The sequence below is a fragment of the Trachurus japonicus genome, chromosome 4, assembly GCF_045865225.1.
Source record: "Trachurus japonicus isolate A0001 chromosome 4, Traja_1.0".
Lineage (NCBI taxonomy): Eukaryota > Metazoa > Chordata > Actinopteri > Carangiformes > Carangidae > Trachurus > Trachurus japonicus.
Genome location: NC_140910.1, coordinates 23,326,471 through 23,350,841, shown reverse-complemented (window position 1 = coordinate 23,350,841; position 24,371 = coordinate 23,326,471). Strand labels below are relative to the sequence as shown.

At 41.2% G+C, this 24,371-nt stretch overlaps 1 protein-coding gene across 4 annotated transcripts; it reads right to left on the bottom strand.

The window, feature by feature from the left end:
- Positions 1-259: 259 nt before the first annotated feature.
- Positions 260-24,371, bottom strand: mllt1a (MLLT1 super elongation complex subunit a). 4 transcript variants are annotated; one of them, XM_085774823.1, is made up of 12 exons: positions 24,181-24,371; positions 18,975-19,155; positions 17,148-17,230; positions 14,580-14,723; positions 12,969-13,094; positions 9,052-9,765; positions 8,471-8,558; positions 5,804-5,915; positions 4,206-4,305; positions 3,463-3,531; positions 2,158-2,229; positions 260-458 (listed from the first exon to the last, which is right to left on the bottom strand). In XM_085774823.1, exons 1-12 carry the CDS (start codon positions 24,190-24,192, stop codon positions 330-332), a joined length of 1,830 nt encoding a protein of 609 aa, XP_085630949.1. In that variant the 5' UTR covers positions 24,193-24,371; the 3' UTR covers positions 260-329. The 4 variants fall into 4 exon arrangements, with proteins under 4 accessions (XP_085630949.1, XP_085630947.1, XP_085630948.1 ...); XM_085774821.1 differs by having other exon boundaries at positions 261-458; positions 3,454-3,531; positions 24,181-24,370; XM_085774822.1 differs by having other exon boundaries at positions 262-458; positions 8,471-8,561; positions 24,181-24,368.

Genomic DNA, 24,371 nt, shown 5'->3' with positions numbered 1-24,371 from the left:
CTCCACACCTCCCCATCCTCCTCCTCCTCCTCCTCCTCCTCCCTCCCCAGCGTCACGTGAAGGTGGTGTGTCTTCATGTGTGCTTGTGTTTGTTTGTTCGTTCATGTGTTTCTGTTTGTGTGGTAGTTGTTCGATGGTTCAGTCAGGGCTGCGAGAAACAGCTGCTGCCGACGGGACGCGGCGGCCCAGTCGCCCCCCTGCCTCCTTACAGAGGAGGAGGAGGAGGAGGAGCAGTGACAAAATCTACCTACACCGCCGCCACTGCCGCCGCCGTGTTCGTCGCTGCAGGCGTTCCCCGCGTCGCACACCACGCCGCTTTCCACTTCCTGTCACGTGGCCGTCGCCTCCAGGTAGCTCTGTAGTTTGCGGACAGTGGACTCGTCCAGTGAAAAGAGGTCAAAGTCAAAGGTGGTGTTGGTCACGTTGAAGTGGCCCGTCTCCTCGATCAGGTTGACAATCTGACGGACGGAGAGAGAAGAAGAAAGGTCAGTTATCGTCTTTTACCACTCACACCAACTTCTGTGGTGTCATTAATAAAGTTTTATTCAGGTACTTGTGTACAGTAATGTCAGTTACCATTCGGGATGTCGCGATTATAGATTTTCTTGGTACAATTATCATCAGAGAAATAATCACGGTATGACGATTATCAATATTATTATGCATTAATCAATTTCACAACACTATAAATGTATAAAATCAAATATAGCCAAATCACAATTACATTATTTATTATATAGACAAAATATTTGAAGTACGAATCCGTTTTTTTCGAATCCGGATAAAAACTTTATCGGATTGGCCTCGCGTCCACACGAATACGGCGTTTTCAGGGGGTGAAAACGGTATTTTTTCAAAACGGGTCCCAGAGTGGGAAAATTTGAAAACGCCGCCCCAGCGTTTTCGTCTGGACGGCCAATACGGGTTTTTTCTGAAACGATGATGTCATACCCCCCGCCGCTCTACCTGTAACCTGAGACACACACACACACACACACACACACACACACCGCTGCAGCAGCTGCACAGTCGGGACGTAACAACAACGGCCGACTGCCGTCGCGTCGCTCAGACGCTGCGGCGGAATCGCGTCTGTATAATCATCACTGATCGTCATATTTACTCTGACACGACTCCCTGTCAACATTTTTTTTTGTATATTTTTTTTGGCTTTTCATGCCTTTATTCGATAGGACAGTTGAGAGTGTGACAGGAAATGGGAGGCAGAGATGGGGGGAATGACATGCAGGATAGGGCCGTCCGACACGGGACTCGAACCGGGGCCGCCTGCAGCGAGGACTATAGCCTCAACACATGGGGCGGGTGCTCTACCAACTGAGCTAAACACCGCCCCGTCCCTGTCAACATTTAATCCCATGTTTGAGTTTGAATCATGGTTTGAAGACAGCGGGGGACTTCTTCTTCTATTGAATTTCAGCGGGGACTTCCCATCTTCTTCTCTGTCTGAAGTGTTTATGTGTGGCAGCGCAACAGCACCACACACGCTCCACCCGCTCCACCCGCTCCACCCGCTCCACACACGCCTGGAGGATGTACTACAGCGTTTTGGGTCGTTTTCAGTGGATCCGTGTGGACGCAGATATTTCTGAAAACGATGGCGTGTTTACGGAGATTTTTTTCAAAACGATTAAGAAAAAGATCGGATTCGGTGAAGCCGCGTATTCGTGTGGACGGGGCCTCATATAGGACCAATAATCAATCCTCCAGGGGAAGTGTTTGAAATACTCAAGTCATTAATTGTCATCTACAACAAATGTTTAAGTTTATTTTAATCTTTTCTCTTCTCTCTCTTTTTTCTTTTTACAAATGACACACTAACATTTAAATTCCTACCAATTCAGTTTTCCGTGCATGTTTTACAGACTGGCGAGATGTTTTACCATTCGGGCTCGTTGTCTCTGTTCTGCAACTCACACGAAACGAAAACAAAGTTACACATACGGTTGTTGTGTAACTTTGTTTTCGATCCCTGCGTGTTGCACTGATCTGCCTGTTTGGTTCCGACATGATCTCTTTTGCAAAGTGACATTTTATTACCGCGATTAATTGTGAAAACACGTAATCGTGACATCCCTAGTTACCATTCAATACGACACAATGGGTCATTAAAATAAAAAGGGAGGCGTGAACACACACCTGCTGTAGGACGTTGCGCTCTCTTAACGCCATCAGTCTGCGATGGAGGTCCACCAGTTCTTCCGTGTAGGCCTGCTGGGATCAGGTAGGAAGTTAGACAGGAGTGTCAACACACTCGGCATGGTGTTAAAGAGCAGAAAAGAGGAGGAGGAGGAGACGTTTGTCAAGATTCAGTGCAGAAAAAAAATGATTGATTTCTAATTATTAGGCTGAAATTATCTGGGTGATTGAATAATAAATTGCCACTTGGCCTTTTGTCGTTTGAGCCTCCTTCAAACTCGTTTCATGGCGTATAACGGCCTTTTAAAGATTGGGTTTCCTGCTGTGGCTCACCTGGTCTAATCAAAGATCCTCTGCTTTAATGTCAGACATAGTTATGAAATACAATTCTTGTGAGATATAATTTAAGGCTAATTAAGCTCTAAGGAAAACGACCCGCGGAAGAGTGACGCACTGAGGAGCTGTATTGAATGACTCATCTGCCTAAGTACGGCGATAATGAGATGTGGTGCATCAGGATTTGTCCGATTCAGCTCGGTAGACGGCGGAGTGATTGATTGATTACATGGTGTGTTTGCCTCACAGTGATTAGTCCCAGCAGTGCGTCCCAATGTGACGAGGAAGCTGGGAAAAGCAGAGACGATCATCAGCCCTTTTGGTTAAAAATCCGGAGTCGATGTGGGCAGCACTCAGCGTCTCAGCTAACCAAATTTTTCCAAAGGGAAACTCTGCAGAAGGATTTCATATGTTGTCCCCATTTCCTAACCGTCTGATAAAAGAGCCTATATACATTACTGCGCAAATGTGTTAAGTGTACTTTGCCTAAAGGTTTTTTTCCTTGTATTGTATATGAACTGATCTGTTCCAAGTGCTGCAGGAAATATCTGAAAGTGAAAAGATAAACTTTACATTTGCAATTTGAGGTTTAACTTTTAAACTTTCTTGCTTTTAAAACTACACCCTAAAGTCGACCCCTTTCTTTGCCTTTTGTCACTGTGTAATTTAGCGGCTCAATAAAATCCATTACACCCAGCATATGTTTTAATGTGAAAGAAAGAAACAGGATCAGTTTACCAGAGTTTCGCTTTATCACCACTTAAATCATCTCGTAACTGAGAGGGAAGAGGGGATTTCTTTTCAAAGGGATCACGGGTCGCAGTCTCGTCTGCACATTTGGATCAGTTCACTGTCCATTACCGCATCTTGGGCTCATTAATGTTCTCCTTGAACGATGACAAAACGCTGCATGTGTGCGTGTTGGTGCGAGAGTTAAAAACATAAAAAAGTTTGATTTACCCTTCCTACCTTGTCGTATCCCTTCTTCAACACCTTCTCCGACCGAAACGAGGAGTCTGGACTCTTTCTCCCCGACACCTGCAGAGCAGAGATCAGACGGAGACAACGAACAGAGGTAAAGGGGAGGGAGGGGAGGGGAGAGACGTATATAGAGAGAAAGAGAGGATACAAAGAAAAGAGACAGAGGCAGCGGTGTGAGACCATGAGACTATCTGGGACACCAGTGACAGTGAATGGAGCTGAAATGTAAGTGGAAGCCTGGTGCAGGGCTGAAACACTGCGGTTTCCACGTCTGCGTGCCAAATGGTTTCAGGCTATTTTGCACAGGGAGGGAACATTAAAAAATATCCATTAAAAATATATCATCTATTAAAAATCCTAAATGAGTCCTTTCTGTCTAAACAAAAAGAGTTGGAGCGTTTTGTTTTGACAGCATTACTCAGAAATGGCTCTCTCAAACACATGGAACAAATTTCCCCTCGTTATTAGACCATATAATGCTTCAGGAAAATCCTAAGATCGTATTGACAGCTGAAGAATTCATATTACATACAGCATGAAGAAACACTAACACAGTAATACTATTATAGACAAGTAAAACCAGAATTGTAAACAGTAGGTCCCACTCTGACTCAGACAGTAAATGTTACATGTGTGGGTTTAAACGCTCATTTTCTAGTCAAACTACTCCAGCCGCCGTCGATATGTCAATGAAAATAGGCAGTAAAATGAGAGGTCTGTGTGTGACTCACTTTGTTATTAGACGAGCTGTGTTTCTGTGGGGGCGGGGCGGGGTCTCGACTGGGGCGGTGCGAGCCGTCGCTGCTGTCACTCTCACTGTCCAGGCTGAGTCTGAGAGGGGGACAAGGGCGAGGTCGGACTCAGAGGTCAATCACACACAGACTGACGGACAGAAACACATTGTCACACCGGCTCAGCATTGTAGTTGTAGTTTTCATCGACTTGCACATGTGCAACCAACAAAATTTGCTGTTTTTTTTTTTTTGTTTTGACACTGGTGAAACATGGAAGAGGCAACTCAAAGAATCTGGTATCTGTCATTACAGGTGTCAGGCTAATGTTTGTGAGGATCATGAATGAAAAGGAAATGTGAATATTTGCTTTGCAAGTTGATTTACGATGTTTCCCCTAAATTTTATGTTTGTGCTCCTAAAAGTTTAAGTTAGAGGGCCACTGTGCTCCTGGTAAAAAAAAAAAAGTTAGTCTGGAGCCCTGATGTGTCTGAGATTTATGTATGAGATTTATTTGATTTTTAATCCTTTTGAGTTGTGGGCTTCATTTGCATAAATCTTGCAGGGAACACAGCGCCAGCGGTCTCATAAAACAACAACTCTGCAATATTATACTCAGATTATTTGACATTAAAGAACTTCTGAGGTTGGCGGAGAAGAATTAAGGCGCCTGCAATCTGACACATTTGCTGCATGAAATCTTAATGATATCAGTTTGGAAGTATGTCAGATGAACGTCAGGTGACTTGCAGTGAAACGATTTACTATTAATAAAAACACACACACACACATGAAAGCAGATGGTTTGTTTTCATCCAGCTGTTTTTTTTTGTGTGTGCCTATTTCAATGTGTGTCCAAAACAAAAACCTGAGTGGAAAACGTTAAAGAATTCAAAATAAGAAGTTGAAACATGACCAAAAAAATGAAAGCAATGAAAACAAACCAGGGAAAATAAATCAGGGCAAAACATAAAACATGTAATTTAAAAGTCCAAGAAGCGAATAAAAATGGCTGCAGATGAAACGGCACATCTGTGTGCGTTGGTACGGACTGTAACATTCCTCACATCGGTGCACGAAATCAACATGTCATATTTCCATCATGGTTTTCGCATTGTTTCTTTTCTCCGCCTGACTGGCGCTCTCTCACAGCGCCCTCCTCTTCCACAGGGGTTTAATGGCTCCAACCGGAGATGAGCGCCTCAAATACAACAACAGTAAATAACAATAGTGGATGGAAACATGCACCAGTTCATCTTCTCTTATGCTGATTCTATAATTTGTGCAAAATCTGGATGTCAGCTACAACCGTCCATATGCTCTCTTGTATGGAAACGCAGCAAAACAATAAGCTTTGACCAGAACACTTGTGTCCAAAAGAAAGAAAATAATCTCTTTCTTAATAATTGATTTGTGAAAACGGGCAAAAGCAATTGATTTCTGATGTTTTTTTATGTGCAGTCTTTGCTTAACAAGGTCTAAATCAGCCGGTGGGTGACAATGATACAATTTCTTTCTAAACTTGGATCACAGCTTCTGCCTGACAACAGCCCCGTAATCCCCTCAGTCTCAAAAGGGTCTTAAAGGGGAGAACTGACCGGGAGTCGCGGTTGGGGGGGTTGGTCTTGATGGGGGTCTCCTCCTCTGAGCTGCTGTCGTCATCGTCCGACTCTTCCGACTGGATTTCCTCCACCATGGATCGTAGGGGCCCTGAGGCAGAATCACACAAACGATCAATATTGATCTGGAAAATCTCAATCCAAGCTGATTAAGTCTCCGTCACACACAGAGAAGGGGAACAAATACCCTTCTTCTCTTTTATACACAAATCTTTATGTCATCCTGTCTGCAGCAGTGACAGCTTTTTCTCACAGCATACAGGTCTTAAAGGACAATTCCAGGCAAATTCAACCTGGGGCTTTACTGTCGTTTCCTAATACAGGGTCTCTGCAGGTTTCACCAGCTCAAATTTAAGACTTTTTAAGACCTTTTTTAAGACCATTATGGATGAAATTTAAGACCTATCATGACAAATAAAAAACGTACAAAAGAAATGCGGAGTCACAAAATTAAAAATTGATTGCAATATATAAGTTGCGTGTTAGGCTTGTTTGTAGTTGAAAATACATTCAATAAAGCACAATGAAGCGTCGCAGGAGCATTTCATTGAACATTTGCGGTAGCGAGGGCTCTACCATAACATTTTCCCCAAGGAGCACGCCTAAAGTGAAAAAAAAAAAAATTGGGGGGCACAAAAAGAAATTGGGGAGCGAAATTAAAAATGTTTATGGAACATATTATTTATTTAATTCACTGGCAACCAACAGGCAGATGGCTTTAAGCCTTGAATAATGTTAAGGGTCAAACGTGACCCATTTTTACATTGGAGAACAGTAAAAACACCAACACTTCACCTTTGGCAATACCAGCATCTATACTAAACCAGGGTTTCTGCAGGTTTCAGCAAGTCAAATTCAAGACTTTTTAAGACCTTTTTAATGCCACCTTGAATTAAATTTAAGACCGAAAAAATTTAAAAAATCCTATAAATATTTAAGCGATGGTTGGGGATCCCACTGTACAACCTCATTGACAATCAGTCAAGTTTACTTGTTGTCTGTTATTAGTAAACAAGCTGATAATCAATACAAAACTAGAAAAAGCACCAAGGAAGAAAGGAAGGAGTCTGCTTGTGACTGACACTGAAATCACTCACACAACTTTTACTCAAGGACAAATGGAAAAATGAGCAGTTCTAAGTATTGAAATGAGTACCAGAAGGCTGTAGGAGGGCATACAGGTGCAACTCAATGAATTAGAATAAATGTAGACTGTGGAATGTTTCTGATAAGTTTGTCCATCTATATGCTCTTAATACTTGGTGGGGGCTTTTTGACTTGAACTACTGGAAATAGAGTTTTCCATGTTATTCTGGTGCATCTCAGTAAATTATTAGAATATATATATATATATATATATTCTAATTTATTGAGATGCAAAATTTGTGATTTTAACACATAAATGTACTCTGAGAAGAACATGAAGGGATCATTTGTTTCAGATAAAAAAAAAATAAAAAGCACATTGAGTACTGACTGAGGTTCCTATCATTGTAAGACAACAAGGCAAGAATGGCTGGAGTGAATGAAACTTAAAGGGATATTCCGGCGTAAGTCATCAGTGCGAAAAATATCCCCCACACTCTTACTTTTTTCCTTCATTGATTAGCGAGAGAAATTACCGACCTGGTTGAGAGCAGCATTAGTAAACCACAACAAAAACACGTGTAGCCTTTTCCCCCCCCTCATTTTTCCCACTGACGGAAATCCGTTGTGGCGACGGAGAACTTTAATCCATGAATTTAAGACCATTGAGTACTGTATTTAAGACCATCTTAGAATTTTCTAATAAGTTTAATACTTTTTAAGGCCTTCATTTTAGATACATGAATTTAAGACTTTTTAAGGATCCGCGGATACCCTGTAATATTTTAGGTCTAAAAGAATGAATCTTAAGATTTTCTTTTTAATTGATCCTGTTATCCAGTAGTTCTGTCTGTCACCGCTTCGCCACAGCAGCGTATAATGGGAGCGGACAAATCTTCTGCTGTTTGGTATTTACATCCCACAAAATCGCTATTTTTTTTTTTTTTTACAGACAACGTCAGATGACTATTCAAACATACATCGAGGGGTTTGTTTACTTCAAGAAAGCCGACATGTTTATAAAACGGAGCTGTAATACAAAGTCTCGCGTGAGAGTCAAGTTGAGGGGTAAGTATGTTTACAGGTCATCTGAAGCTCCCGTTTCTTTTGTCTACAAAGGAATATCAACTGGAAGGCACAACGTTTTCGTAGCAATAAGTCTGGATATCTTTTTATCCTGCCTATAAACATACCGAGACGTCAACTTGACTCTTGCGCGAGACTTCCGTTTACAAACATGTCGGCTTTCTTGAAGTAAACAAACCCCTCGGTGTATGTTTGAATATCCATCTGACGTTGTCTGTGGGGGAAAAATTGCTGTTTTGTGGGATGTAAACAGCGCAAGATCCGTCCACTCCCATTATACGCTACTGTGGCGACGTGAGGACAGACAGAGCTACTGCATAACAGGAGAAAGTATATTAATATATATATTAATTCTTTTAGACCTAAAATATTAAGAAACTAAAGCCCCAGGTTGGATTTGCCCAGAATTGTCCTTTAATTGTCAGGCGTCATTAAATTCAATAACATAACAATTTAAATATTGACTGACTGTACCTTGCCCTGGTTTCTGTCCCGGCTCGAAGTCCGAGTCTGAACTGGAGTCAGAACTGGAGCTGGAGTTGGAGGGACTGGAAGGTGCCGACTGCTGTGAGACGAGAAGGACGAGAAGCAAATGACCAGTCAAGGAGAGAGGAAGGAGACGGACAGAAGGTTGGTGAGATAAGAAAAAAAAAGACTGATGAGCTCTGTCGGCGTTGAGTTCAAGGTCGAGGTGTTATTGACCTCTGGAGCGAGTGTCACGTTAAAAGAGCCAACACCTGGAATTAAAACTGGGATTTTCTTTCCTTTGTCTTATGTGATAAAGAAACAAAAGATAATGAGAATAGTTATTTGCACCACTAAATGAAATGTAACAATCAAAGAAGACACTTTTTCTGGCTCTTGGTTTTCTGTCTAATTTTAACCAAATTTTTTTTCCCATCATCATTTTTATATTTTGTTTACTCCCCATTGTTCTTATTGTTTGTGTTGTGCTGGTTTTAACCAATGTATAGTGTCCTTGGGTGTCCAGAAAGGCGCCTATAAATAAAATGTATTATTATTATCATTATTATTATTATTATTATTATTACTACCTCTGACTTCGACGATGCTTCGTCCTCTGAATTCGACTCCTCCGACTCTGGCGGTTTCTTCGGCTCCTTCAGCTCCTGCGTGTCATTTTTACTTTTACTGGCCCAGCGACCTTTCTCCTTGGGGGGCTTCTTCTCGGCGTAGGGCTGGCTCGCTGCGGAAGACGAGGAGACGCGAGGGGAAGTCCCCGTGAAGCCGCCGCCGCCGCTCGCCGGCCCCTTCGGCCCCTCGGAGCTGCTGGCCTTCTTCTGCTTCTTGGCGCTGGGTTTGGGAGACTCCACGGTGGAGGGCCGTTTCCCTGGAGCTTTGGACTCTGTAGGCCCAGGCCCCCCTCCCCCTCCCCCTCCTCCCCCTCCTCCTCCTCCTCCCCCTCCTCCCCCACCCCCGCCGCCACCCCCTCCACTCCCAGCCCCCCCTCCTTTTGGGGACATGCCCTCCATCTTCGACTCCTTCAGGGTGAGTTTAGGCTCCTTGAATGCCGCCTTGGGCAGGACCTTCACCTCATCTTTCACTTTGATCTCTGGCGGCTTTTTCGAAGACGAGGATGAGGAAGAGGAAGGATCGCGGCCGCTCTTGCTGCTCCCGTCTCTGTCGTTGTCTCCTTTCGACGTGGTTTTGCTCTCAGAGTCTTTTCGGGGCCGTTCGCGATGTTCCTTGGTCAGCTTGTGTGGTTTGGGTCCTTTGCTGCTGCCACCACTTCCTTCTTTGCTGGGTTCCTGCAGAGAGAAAAACAACAACAACTGTCAGTGACACTTTACTCCTCAGACGCCAGACTCAAGGCCCCATAAAACGGAAACGGGCCGAGCTGCTCCAGGACCTCGCCAAGGAGTTCAAAGACATCGTTCCTAAATCAGGCCTTGCCAGTCAACCCTGTAATATAATCATTTAGTTGGTATGAACTTCAAACTGCATCACTTTCTCAAATTAGCTAAAAAAAAAAGCTGTAAAGAGAAAAACATGAACCTAAACCTTTATTTCTTTCTTTCTCTCTAAATGTTAACATCAGACCGCTGTGACAGGTGAACAGGTGCGTCATGAATATGTATATGATAGGACTGTCAATCTTCCCCCCAAATCAGATTCAAATTTCTAATGCTTCTTATTTTAAATATTCAAATTTTCTAACGTTTTTCTTTTATCTCATTGTATACACCTATACCAGCTTATTATTACGTCCCGCGTCCACTCAAGGGTATTACAACCAAATCTGTTATGTAATATTTGCAACTCAATATAAAACTTCAAGAAGGGAAATCGAAATGATATAAATAGTGGTGCAACGGATTGCAGTTGATCAGTTGAGCATGCAAGTGGTCTGCGGATTCTAAATAAATAAATAAATAAATAAATAAATAAAGGTGTGTGTGTGTAGTGTGGAACACGTAGACGCACTTCCCCAGCTGAATAATCGGGCAACGGACGTCAGTTTCCACCTTTGAATCTTCTCATTTTATAATAATTTGAATTCTGTTCGAATAGCGAAGTTCGTTCTGACAGCTCTGGTTTATGAACAAGCAGCTTCGAGGGATCATCAATACTAGAAGAAGAGCGCTACATAAATGCAGCACATTTACAGTTAAAACATGCTTACATGCTCCATTATCAGTTATATTGTGTATAACACTTATTTATCTTTTAGCATGTTAGCAAACTGACATTTGCTGATAAGCACGAAACACCAAACCCACTGGGAATGTCATTATTAATTTTGCAGGCGTCTGTGAAGTGTTACAGATCTGACATTTTGACCTGATGGTGACCTAAGATGAAAAGAGAAGGATCAAGGAAGTTATAATAATTCATCCTCCTGACAGGTAAAAAAAAATACATGGATGTCTGTATCGCACTCTACGTGGCAATAATCTGATTATTGTGCAGACATTTCACTCAAAACCTCATGGTGTCACTAGAAGAAGAGTCACTGGGATCAAAGTCGTCTGCGTTCTTCCTCTGGGGAACGTGAATGAATGTTTGTATAAATTATCATGACTGATATAGTCGACCATAGAGCCGCGCTGCTCAGTGGCTAAAAATGTCAACTATAAATCAACATGTTCAGCTGATTTTCGGTTTTCACAAAAAAAAAAAAAAAAAAGGTACCGGTATGTGGGGCAATTTTTGAAGGTTACAAATGATTTTTTTCTCTCTTTTTTCTCTCTCTGTTATTTAATGATTAATTTTAAACTCCTGTATTTAATTACTGTTAACTTTGTTGGTTGTAGTCTTTTTTTCCCGGTTAAATTTTGCTTTTTATGTTTGTTTGTTTGTTTTTCCTATATTGTAAAAATGCTGAATAGTAGCTTAATTTGCTCAATTTGCTATGTAGGAGAGGCATAAATAAATATAAACATGTTTCCTTCTTTGCCCTTTCAGTCACGACCTTGTTGACAATGTTTGAAGTGTTGACATTGACAGTTGTTGTGACTGAATAAATACTAAAATCAATCAATGAAATCAACATATTGATGTTCTGAGCCACTGTACTCAGTCATTATTATATATTATAGTCATTATTATATTATTAAACATTAATAGGGTCAGTAATTATGGGTCAAACCATATCCACTACACATCTGTTAAGTTACCAGGCTGTATCTTACACTGATGTAACACAATCACATTCTGGCTACAGTAGGCGTCTCCAGCACCACACTACACACAATACACACAATACTACACACTGCTGCTGATCATAAAAAGACATTTCATCCCACACCACTTCAACAGTGACAAGGACACACTACACCTATGTACACACTCATCCCGCTGCCAACTGCCGGTCCGGTCTGGACCGACTACTGAGGAAGTGGCCCGACGGACTAAACTGGTTGAACCTCTGTAGTCATTTGAATCTTTGGCCTGAGAGCAGTCAGACACAAAAAGCAAACTTAAAATTTGCGGTTTAAAAACGGAGGTAAATGTGTAAACAAACCCCGACGAGGCACAGGAGCGGCTGTTATCAGAGGCTTGTACCTGGCACAGCGAGACGGGAGAGAGGGAGGAGGGGATGATAGGATGATGTTTCCACACTGTCCTCCCACGTATCAGTAAACAGTTTAACAGGTTTTTCAAACGGATGCATTAAACTCAATATGCACATGAGAGACTTTATTAAATTCAGAGACATGGAGAAAGCAGCCATGTGTGTGACCGAGTCTTCACAGGAAGCACTCATTTACTTTTTCTGTCACTAGATGGACACATCAGGATGAAACCAAGTCCTCTATCTATCTGCCTCAAGCAGGAGCTCAGCAAAACACCCACGGGCTGTCGCAGTAATAAGATCGATTCAAGAAACACGTCTTCCTTTGTAATAAAAAAAAGAAGAAGGATGAAATCTAGTTTACAGTTTACCATCAGTCCAACCTGAGGCCAGGCACCAATCTGTCTTAAAAGTTTTGTTACTTACCCTAAATCAAACTGCGTCTCAAAACAAAACTGCCTGTCGGACGTCCACGTGAATAAAACAACCAGCGCCATTTCATTTGAGTCACGCACAAAGACGACTGTTCTGGCTTAGGAATGGATGATATAATAACAACAGTGGCAACACTGGAAAATGTAAGCTGGGGATCAGTTTCCTGTTTTCTCCTGATATGTCCCCTCTCCTGGCAGATAAGCAGGATGAGTAATTCTGCATACATGCATACAGATGCTCAAGAAAACAGCTGGTAATGATTAGTAGCTTGAGTGAGCCAACTCCGACTGTAGACTGATTTTAATGATTTGGTTCAGGGTATACTATGTTCATTAAGACGTTTACACCGCTGTATTTATTTATTTTTAAATCTAAATTTTAATTAAAAATGACTGGAATCATTTAATCAATAAAGTTGCGACTTGCTGGTTAAATATTCTCACCAATAAGACGATGGTTATGGCAGCCAGGATTATTTTATGTTTAGTTAAGATAACGAACCTTTGACACATGAGAGGTCTTGGTCTTCTTGGGGTCTGAAAAGGCAGAGAGGGGGATGGTGGGGAGCATCGGGTAATCCGGACTGGGTCTGGACACGGCTTCAGCTCCCTCTGGGACCACCAACACCTGGAAATAAAGAGACGGCAGTTAACACAGTATCGGTGTTAATATAAACAGTACATTTCCATGTAGTGCACAGGAGGATTGTGTGAATTTTGGACGCCTCTGTTTCCAAAAGTTTGACTCTTTTATATACTTTTTTCTTTTAAACTATTTATTAACACGTACATTACAGTATGTCTGCATATGTGTGTGAACGGCTGCTGTAGTATTTAAATGTTACTTTTATAAGCACCTTACACGAGAAGCACTCGTAATAATTTTCGTTGTATATTACTGTGATGCAATGACAATAAAGGCAATATTATTTCTCCCGTAGACTGTGTCATAGGAGACATGTGTCATAAAACTGAGAAACAGGTAGAAGCAAGGCTGTGATTTTTTCAAGGGGTTCCTACTTTTTCATAACGGACCAGACCGAGCAATCAGAGAAATAAAACTGACTTGGCCAATAATTGAAATCAATGAAGTACCTTGGGGTCAATCGTCAAGTAAAATCCATTAATTTATGATCAGTTTCTCTCTAGGATAAAATTTGAATGTTGTAAAATGAAATCTACTTCTTTTTATGAGTATTACTTCAAGAGTGGATGTGATTCATTAAAATTAATGTACTCCAAAGGTTATTGTATCTGCTGCAGATTCTACCAGTAGGAAGCAACAGATGAATATATGTAGCGAAGGACAAACTTTGCATCAAGAAGAGTGTTAGCTCTGCCCTGTTTGAAGAGTTATTACCAAGCTGCACAAATAAAAATAAAAAAAACACATTTCAATCTGTGCAATCCCTCCTACACAGGAACTGGAGGTAGTGCAACAGATGGCGTTCCTATACAGGCTATAATAGGTGAGAATAAACTAAGAGGAGATGAAACCACGGATGGGAAATATTCCTGACGATTTGAACTGAGACAATTACAAAAAATAGACTGAAAACACATTGTAGGGCTTCACGACGCAAATACATACATATGATTCAGAATTTGTACCAAATGAGGCTTAACAGGGCACATGAAGCATATTGGCAACTCTTAACAATACAGAAAATCAAAAACTTTCAATTATTTAAGGATCAACCGATCAGATACTTTTACAATTAGGACATAATTTAGAGAAAAGACTGAGAGAAGAGATTAAATTAAGATGGTACTCTTGCCCCAGAGCAGGCAAGAGACAACATGCAAGACTTTTGTAAATGAAATATAAGACGTCAATTACGTTTTATAGCTTTTTTTTTAGAAGAAACTATATTCAGTGTTTTAGATTTTAAAGCGTGCAGACAACGTGCGTTTAGGATAATGTTTAGATTGGAATCGGTGAAGAGACAGGTCTGGTATATTTTGAGGAAAATGAATTTATATTTCCATATAGTTTAGTGTAATACCCAGAATGAGGAGACGATTGATGATTTATTGTCTCAGATGGACTAATAGTTAGTTAGTTACTCAGCAATGAGTTAAGTCAACCAGACGGTGTGTTTCGTGGCCTCACCCCTCCAGCTTTGATCAGCTTTCTCCTGAATTCTTTGGTGGGGTTGTTGAAGGTGAGCTTCTCACAGCGTAGGTGGTTGACCGGAGGGTTTCCCTCCAAGTTAAGGAACAGGTCGTAGTTGAAACACACCTTTTTTGGCTCCTCCTGCAATTACATAAAAAAAATGAAGTTGATTGTGTGTCATTTTAACATTCCTGTCCATTCAGCCATACAATCTCCTTTTCAATAACCCACACATGACACAACAATAGATAAAAGCTGAACACATGAACTCTCACCTCGGTCAATAGGAAAGACACACTGATAAGACGCAACTTACATTCCTGACATGAGCTGCGGTTGTTGTAGGAGGGAGGGGACGATTACAGCCAAGGAAAAAGGTATCAAAATACTCTTCAGAGACTTTATAAACGAAATGTCTTCTTCTAAACGTGGATTAATGGCTGCACACGTACACTCCTCATGCTTCCTTTGGAGTGTATTGTCTTGATCTTCTTGACAGATTCGTCCACTGTGCACAAGTTAATTGCACACAAAAGGAGTACGTAGTGTTTTAATATGATGAAGACTAGCAGGAGACTATAGTCCACTAATGTGCACAATAACTCTTAAGTGTTGTCTTTATCTTGAAGTGAGGGTAAAGTGTTTTTTTTTTCTTTCATGATTCATTTCAATGGCTGACAGAGACTTAATGGTGCCAGTATAATGGGGTGTGCATGTTTTAATTGTTTCACTTGAAGGGGGAAATGTCCCCCCACACCCAAGAAATGTTTCACTAACATAATCGAACATACTCAGTGGACGTGCATCTGTCCCAATGAGGAACCATTCACCAAAAATATTGCTCCCATCAAAGCGCCTCAACCATCGCTGCCCCCGATACGTACTCAAGCAATCGGATTATTCCTGGTAACCTGATTTCAAACACATCAAGTAAAAGGGAGACTCGGTTTTCTTTATCAAATTACAGGATTAAACTGGTTTACATGGGTTGATTCCTGCAGGAAAGTCCTCCTGGATCCTGGGGAATGTCTATTTCAGACTATTTTGTGCAGTGGTTAATATATAAAGTCTGGCACAATGAGTTAAATTACTGAGCAGCGCAGTGAATACTTTATTCTCCCTGTAACATTTATCTCACCCAAATGAGGCTTCAATCTGTCCTTTAACTTCAAACTGCAGTCGATGAGTTACGCTCAACATTAGTTCCACTTATTTAAAAGGTTACATATATAAAAGATATGAGCAGAGCGAGTGTGAATGATGAAATCTGCAAAGAGAGGAAGTCACACTCTCTGTCTGCGTGTTGTAATCAGGTTTCTCTGCTTTGGTTTCTGGTCTGGCTGTGTATCCATGTTAGTGCATGTGCTTGTTCATGAGCACCTCTGTGTTAAACCAATGGCCTCTGCACGTTCATAAGGAAACAGTGACCGTCAACAGTACTGAGGACGGCACAGTCAAGTAAAAATATAAAATGGTTTTGCCATTTTTCCCCCTTTCTTTGTGTTTATTTGAGTTTTTATGTACCATACATGATTTCATTATGGCAATCTCCATCTCTACCAATTCCTCATGTCAAGGTTAAAAGAATATGGCGTCAGTTGTCTCTGTAAGATGTGTAGTTCAGGAGCTGTTTAGATTTTAAGTTTTCATTTTTCACAGTTCACAGAAAAGATGGTCAAAAAACCATACGTGGGAGAATAATTTGCACAGGGAATCATCAAAATTAATTTACGAGACACTGAGGAATTAAAAAAGCTAGTTTATAAAAATATATCTTTGGTGCATGCTTCTTACGAGAAAGCAGCTACACAGGATTTCCTCCAGAAAGAGAAGAAGAAGCCACGTTTTTTTTTTTTTTAGCTAAGATGAACGAGATGAGCAAAATGTTACAGGCTCTGACTGTGGTTGGCCGGTGGATCGTCATCAAAACATCCAAGTTTTTACAGTCAATGTCTTTACTGACCATTTCTGTGTTGCTCTCTGCCGTGCAGACCGCTTTTAGCAGATAAATCAAAGTCCCTGTTTCTCTCTCAGCCTGACTGCGGAGCCAACACTGGTCTGGCTCCACAAAGAGCTCCGACTTTTCTTCTTATTGATAAGTAAATAACTACACAATGTTACATGTCTGTTTGTTTTCATTAGCAGACTGCATAATAACATTAAGTAAGTAAGTAAACTTTGTTTCTATAGCACCTTTTTGCAGAAGGGGTTCACAAACTGCTTCACAGTCAAATCAGAAAAGAGCAGAATACATGGTATAAAACAAAGACACACAGTTAAAAACAGGTACATAAGAACATGAAAGCAAAAAAAAGTTGTCATAAAAACCCACCACTAACTAAAAGCCTGTCGAAACAGCAGAGTCTTTAGATCATTTTCCTCCACTCGGTGGAGTTTAAAGTTTGAATGGACAACAAATTAGCAACAAAGACGTGCTGGAGACGTCCTGCTCTTGCTTTCACATATATATCATACGGCCTAGATTTGTTTGTTTTATCAATACATGATCAATAATAAACATGTCAGCAGCCCACAGTTGAGTATTTGTGTCCAAATGTATCTTACCTTGTTTTTGAAGTAAACCTCAATAGGCATGAGGAAGCCTGCGTAGCCCGACTCCTCCACTTTGTACGGAGGCTCCTTGCATACTGGAGACAGACAAAGACGTGCCAATGGCAATAATCAATCATTACACTGTTCTCACACTCTGATCGCTCTTAAAAATAGAGCTGCAAACTGAAATAATGATCGACCGGTTTAGTTCATAGATTCTGTCAGGACCATGTAAAAAAACAAAAAAACATTAATCTCATAGATATAGTTAAACGATGAAGAATTTGAACTTTTAGCTTTCACCTTCACTTATTATATGTATTGTGTGTATTGTTGTTGTATTATTTTACTATTACCCGAGTCCGTAGTAAAGTTTAACATAACATAACAATCTGCATTTACTGTGCATGTAGACAAAAACTGCTGTAACACTAACGTAACAAATACAAATGATAAAAGTTAAAATGACGGCAAACACTGAATACAATACACTCGAGAATAAAATCAATGTTCAACCATTGTGCCCAACATTAAGCAGCATTACACATAAATATTCTGAGATACTGAGTTGGTATCAAATTAATGTTGACAAGACTGATTTCTTCAAATCCTTTGTTTGGCGTCACAGGAGGAAATATGGAAATCTACTTATGTTTTCAAAGCAGCAGGGAGCCTGCTCCGTTCCTGATGGCCTTAAATGAAAAGGCAGATTTGTGCAGAGGCAGAGCTTCTTTTAGGGATTCGACAAGCTCCCTTCGCGGCCGACCTTGAAACGCTCATCATTTAATTAACTAAATTAATTCCAAGAAACTAAAACACTCTAATGTCTCTTGCAAAATGAGACATTATCTGACGACTGTGGCCCTGTCAAACTTTACAATGCACTAACACGAAGGTGATGAACATCACACTGATACAAACTTTTCATTACATGACTTTACACACCTTTGATCCTCTAAAGCTGCATTGATTAGTGGATTAATTGATACATATATAATTAAATCAGCCACTATTATGAGTCTTTATACCTGAATTACACTTAAAACGTAACACATGTGATAATTTGGTGCTTTTTTTTTTGTCATATCTAGTCATTAACTCAGTATTTTGATTTCTGCGCAGAACAAACAGTCTGACTGCAGACACATCACTAGTCTCTGACAGTTTCACATGAAGCCATTATTTCAACAATGGTACCTGTTGTCAATATAAAAGTTACCATTTAGAAACATGTCAAAGCTTCGGAAAATCTTAGAATATAAATATACGTAGATATTATTCATCTATACTGGCCACAATTTTCACACTGCATATTAATTAACTGCCTGTATGCGATGAATGTTAGATGTTGCTGTTGCCATAACTTTGTAGTTTCCTGCACAGGATTATTCAAGTAAGTATCTATCTATCTATCTATCTATCTATCTATCTATCTATCTATCTATCTATCTATCTATCTATCTGTACTTTGGCAATCATCCACATGACATGTTCATCCTACGCTTTCCTCTATTAGTCTGTGTTTTTTCTTTCTTTTTTCGTATATTTTGCGAGATGCTGTGATAAAACTTATAAAGATGTGTCATCGACAATCGACTCATAAAGGCTGCGTTTGAACGTGGGTGTGGTCGTCTGACCCACGAGTGCTGCGTGCGTGTGTAATAATGTGATAATGACTAATGACTGAGGACTCATGGGTCAACATGTCGACAGGCTTTCAGACCGGTGTGATGATCTCTAGTTCCCTTTGTGAATGAAACACTCTATATTAATAAATGTACCATGATGTGTTACAAGAAGAGCAAAGAGTGTTCACACGTTATCATCTCCTCGTCTCACCTCTCTTGGGTTTAGGGAAGCTCTCGTGCAGGCGGAAGACAACCTTCTCTACAAAGTGCTGGATGTCGCCGGTCTCTGGCCCTCGGACAAACACCATCCAGTCGTGGGTGAAACCTTCTGATGTCACTTTCTTCCTGAGCTGAGCTCTGTGGCCCAACTCCAGCTTCACCTGCACCGTGCACTGCAAACAGACGAGAAGAAACCAAAGAGTCACAGGCTGTATATTTTATACTGCTATACTTGGGAGGCTGTAGGCGTGAGAGCATATACACGAGCAAAAAATAGGTATAGTATCAACTTCAAGGGCAAGCTTGAGAAGCAACAGATTTATTCAGATAGTGTAGAAGCAAAAATATTTTTCTGCCACTATCAACACTTTGTGGTGAGCAGAAGAAGGTCAAATAAATGCCATAAGTTTTTCTGCTCCTGTTTAAACTGAACATGGTTTTCTTGCTTTCTCGAAATGAAAACGCTAGAGGTAGATTTTCTTTTCTGACTACCGGTAATAACACACACACAAAAAAAACATATACGAGCAGCTGAGTCAGTTGAAATTCAAATAAATTACATAACAATTGCGAATGCAAAATGACTAATTCTTTCGAGGTTGAATAAATTAATCAACACAAAATATGATTCAACTCTCATTTCCCAGTCATACTGCCCCAAGAAAGATAAAACCCAGTAAGAGGATAAGACCTAGAAGTATTTACCAAATGCAATGTGAAATAAAAAATCAATTCATTTACATTTAATTCACATTTTCCCAATTATTTCCCAGCATATCCTAAGAATACAAATAATTCATTAATAATTAGACAAACAGACCTGGAGCTGGACAGGCAGCATAAAAAGGGATGGATGAATGATTAACTAATTGAGCGATTAATATTCCTTGTTTTGTTTTTATTATAGTGTTTATGATTGTATTTTACAACTGTTAAGCACTTTGGTCGACTGAGGTTGTTGTAAATGTGCTTTATAAATAAACTATGACTTGACTAATTATAAAATAACTAAATCTAAGCTCAGATGTCTGTAACATCAGCACTGAGGATCTTCCAGTGATAAATTAGCGCCTAAAGCTGGCGAGAAAAAAAGTTTTGTGTTCATGAAATTTAAGACTTTTTAATCCAATGCTCTTGAAAACTTTTTTCTAAACGCCTTGAAACATACAAGTGTAAACCAGTGGTGCGATTAATCCAAAGGGCCCCATTATTCATTGGTTTCTGATTCCACCTTAAACAAAAAACCGCCAAATCTCTATTTTGAAGTGTTTGGACTTAACAGTGAAGAGGAAAAGGAGGCCGAACAGACACTCGGCCCTGGACGCAACACAAAGCCGGTCTGGTGTCGAGACGCTCCCTGTGGAACGGGGAGTGATTAGCCGGCCCATGGCGGCCGCCCAGTCGGACAGATCTCAAAAGGTTTGTCCAGAAGAGGGGCAACATTGCTGGGCTACCTCGCTCGCTTGCTCTGCCAAGAACAATGACTGCGACGAGACACGCAAATGACACCGTGCTGGTTGCAGCGGCGGTGGTGATTGGCATAGCAAGTGAAGAGGCTATGGAGATGGAGCGCAGAAAAAAGGACCGAGGGGTGGGTGGGTGACGAGAGGGGACAGAAAGGCACTTTATGTCCAGGGGAGGACTGAAGAATGTGGGGATTTGGCCCCGGCACTGAGCAGCTCGTGAGCTGGGACTGAGTGGGGGGATTAGAGGGGACAGGATTGAGATGAGCTGGTCTGGCACTCTCCAGCTCGCTCACTTACACACTCACACACACACACACACACACTCACACACACAGACACACACACACACACACAGACACACACACACCTCCCCTGCCTGGCACTCTGCCCGGCCATTCTGTGGCAGTAATGCCCTTAAACTCCAGACTCCACCACACCCACAGTGAGCAGCCGTGCAGCCCACCACCACCTCACCAACCCACCCCTCCAATCATCAACACCCCTCTCCCCCTGAGGCGTCTGCAAAAATCAGGAATGTGATAAGGACAACAGAAAAAATCTGGATGATAATGAGCCCCCCCCCCCCCCCCGACCCCTCCAAAAAAAAGGAAAAAAAGAAACAGGAAAAGTGATTCTGCAATAAAAAAAATAACAGGAACAATAAACTCAAACAAGTCGTTTCCACGCAGGAAACATGAGCATGAGAAAAGCAAATCAAAGAATCAATTAATTGACTAATTGTTTCAGCTCTAGGGAAAATACTAGTGCAGCAGCAAGTTAATGATTATTTTCCCTATTAATCAGTGGTATCTATCAGTGTTTTCTTTTCTCACACAAAATATTGAATTTACCAGAAAAAGGCCTAGAAGAGAGCAATATTTGTCATTTTTTAACAAAGTACAAATTGTGAAATTAGTTGTTGATTAATCCGCAAGAAAATAACTAACCTCAGGCTACAATTAACACTAATTGTTTAATAAAGGCTATCCTAACGATTTTTGATTCATTATTTGATGGCAGAAAATACTGAAACGTGACATCAAAAGTTTTTAATGTGATGTCTTGTCTTCTAATGTCTTGTTTTGTGCAATAACCAAGATGATTTGAATTTAAAACGATATAAACACAAAACAAAGCTCCAATTAAAAAGCTTTTCTGTCGATCAGCGAATACAGTAACCGATTGATCCCTTCACGAGAGAAACTGGAAGTGAATTGAGTGAAACTGCAAAACAAAGCAAGTGGTCAAACACCTGAGAGGTTCAGGGTAAAAACTGACGACTGATAGAGATGGATATTAATCGAACTGCCTGAAAAATATACGACACCCTGCAGACACATATCTAGAAAATAACGGCTCTGTTTCCTGTTCATTCAGGTTCACCAGTATCAGACGATCAACATGTCTGGTGGCAGAGCATTTATTTATCCATCCTTGACTAAAGGCAATGCAGACGATACAAAAACAAATCAAACAAAGCCACTAACATTGACATGATGTGTGCATGCATGCCCTCCCTCTCCCTCTCTCTCTCTTTCTCATACACAGTGCTCTGATTGAGGGGAAATACAAATTTTGGCAGACACAGTGGCTCCCATGAAAACAATGAACTCCCAGCTGCCATGTAAATAACACCCCTCATGACCGTGTTAATCTCTTCCAGCTAATAAATGGGTGAAATGAAAAGTCAGAAAGTTTCCCCAGAAGAAGACACACACACACACACACACAAAACAAACAATTACAACTGTGACAGCAAAGCAGTTTGGCTTTGATGGATCTGTCGGCTCGGGGCTGAATGCTTCATCGAAACCGAACCTCAAATATCTGAAGGATGACATCAAACGAGAGGAAAGAGTTACTTGTATTGGAGAGCAGTCAATCCTGTCGGAGCCACAGGGAGGTCAAAAATAGCCTATCTGCAGCACCAGAGGAAAACGGTGAGTATTACAAATGGGGTGAGTGAATGACTGTGTGGGGAGTACGAAATGAAGGGTATTGCCTTCACCTTGTATGAGTGAGGGCCGATGAAACACGACCTAGTGGCAGTTCATTTTATACTATCACATAAAATAATACCTACTACTACTATAAAGCAATACAATACAATGTCATAAACCCTGAAGCTGAATTAACACCTCTCCCAAATTGTTTTAACAAGAACTTAACATTATTACATTCATGAAGGTTAGGGTTAATGCAAGGCTCATTGTTTTTTCGCTTTATGTACCAATAAACTGGAAATCGAACATAAGATCTAACACGCATCTTTCACATGCAACACAGGTAACATTCATGACTGAAGTACAACTTGACTATGGTTTTAACTCGCAGCAGAAGACTTCCTCTGGATGCACATTCAGAGATCTAGTTAAAACTTCAAAGGGACCAACACTGAATGGGGACTAGTTCCAAGAAAGTGGCTGAGCCACTTTCCATGGGTGTGTGTGGCCTACCCATCTGAAATATAGTCCTGAATAACCTCAGGCATTTAGAGTTACCCTTTCCGAAGCCATATCTCCCTTACAGCTTGCAGATATGTAATTCGGTTTACCCACTTTTCAGTTTTCTGCAAAACAAATTATGCAGCCTTTTTACGAAGACATAAATCTTGTGTGTGCAAATGTATACACATGAAAGAAAAACATGTGAAGGCATGAGCTTGCAACATCAAAGTGGTACATGCTTCTCCTTAAAATTATGCTTTATAAATCTAGGTATCTTTGCTGTGTAATGTAAAATGACCAGCCCAATGCAGGAGCAGGAGGTGGAGGAGGAGTGGTTGGTTGGTTGGGTGGTCATCATGACTAGATTCAAGTTCAACGTTTGCCACACACACACACACACACACACACACACACACACACTGAATTTCTCAGCTTTTCCACCATGCTTCATTTTTTCTTTTTCTTTTTTACTCCACAATCACTTGCACTTAACATTAACCAACTGTTGGGGTGGGGAGAGGGGGTGGTGGGGCAAATAATACAGATGTATACATATTAATTACATAAGTTATGTGGCCCTTGCTGGGTTTATTATTAAGTGTAATGTTGAGATTTTGAGAGGGCCGCTGGCAATGGAGACACCACCACCACCACCACCTCCACCACCGGCATTACCACCACCACCACGCCGCCTCTGCAGCCCTCCAACCCGGGGAGGACAAATCTTTTCCCCGGCGCCTTGTAGCGGCTCCTTAGCCCCTTAGCCAACGGCTAACAGCTAACATTAGCCATTAGCTATACACAAACCCTCGCTCTTTCTGTACTCTTTAATTGAGTGCATGTGCTTTTTTTTAAATAATAAAAACAAACACACACACTCCCACACACAGCACACTGCAGAATAAACAAACAAGCAAACAAACAAGCAAACACACCGGTGTGGATCTCTTTGTGTAGCTACAGCAGCTCTGGTTCACTGAAGCTAGCTATGCAGCGGTGGTGGTGGTGGTTCATTGAAGCTAGCTAGCTAGCGGTAAATACCGATGTATGAGCGCTGCCCACTTAGCATAGCATAGCTCCGGAGCCAAACAACTACGAGTTCATTAGCAGCAGCAGCAGCAGGAGCAGGAGCGTTTTTTTTTCCTTTTTTTTTTCTTCTGGCGACCAGAACAGAGGATTCATTCCTGCTCCTGCTTCTCCTGCTGCTGCTGCTGCCATTTTTTTTAACCATTATTTAAAAAAAAAAAAAGTTCAGATCCCAGAAGGAGACACAAAGCCACTGTACCTGGTTCTCCATGGTGATGTTTCTCCCGGCCTCAGTGATTGTTGTATTTATTTATTTATTTATTTACAGCAGCGGCGGCGTTTGTGGAGCGTCTCCCCAGCCTCGGCTCCTCATTGTGTGTCAATCCAGCCCCAGAAGCGGAAGGCAAGGCAAGGCAAGGCAGACGGCGACGGCTCCCCTCCCCTCCCCTT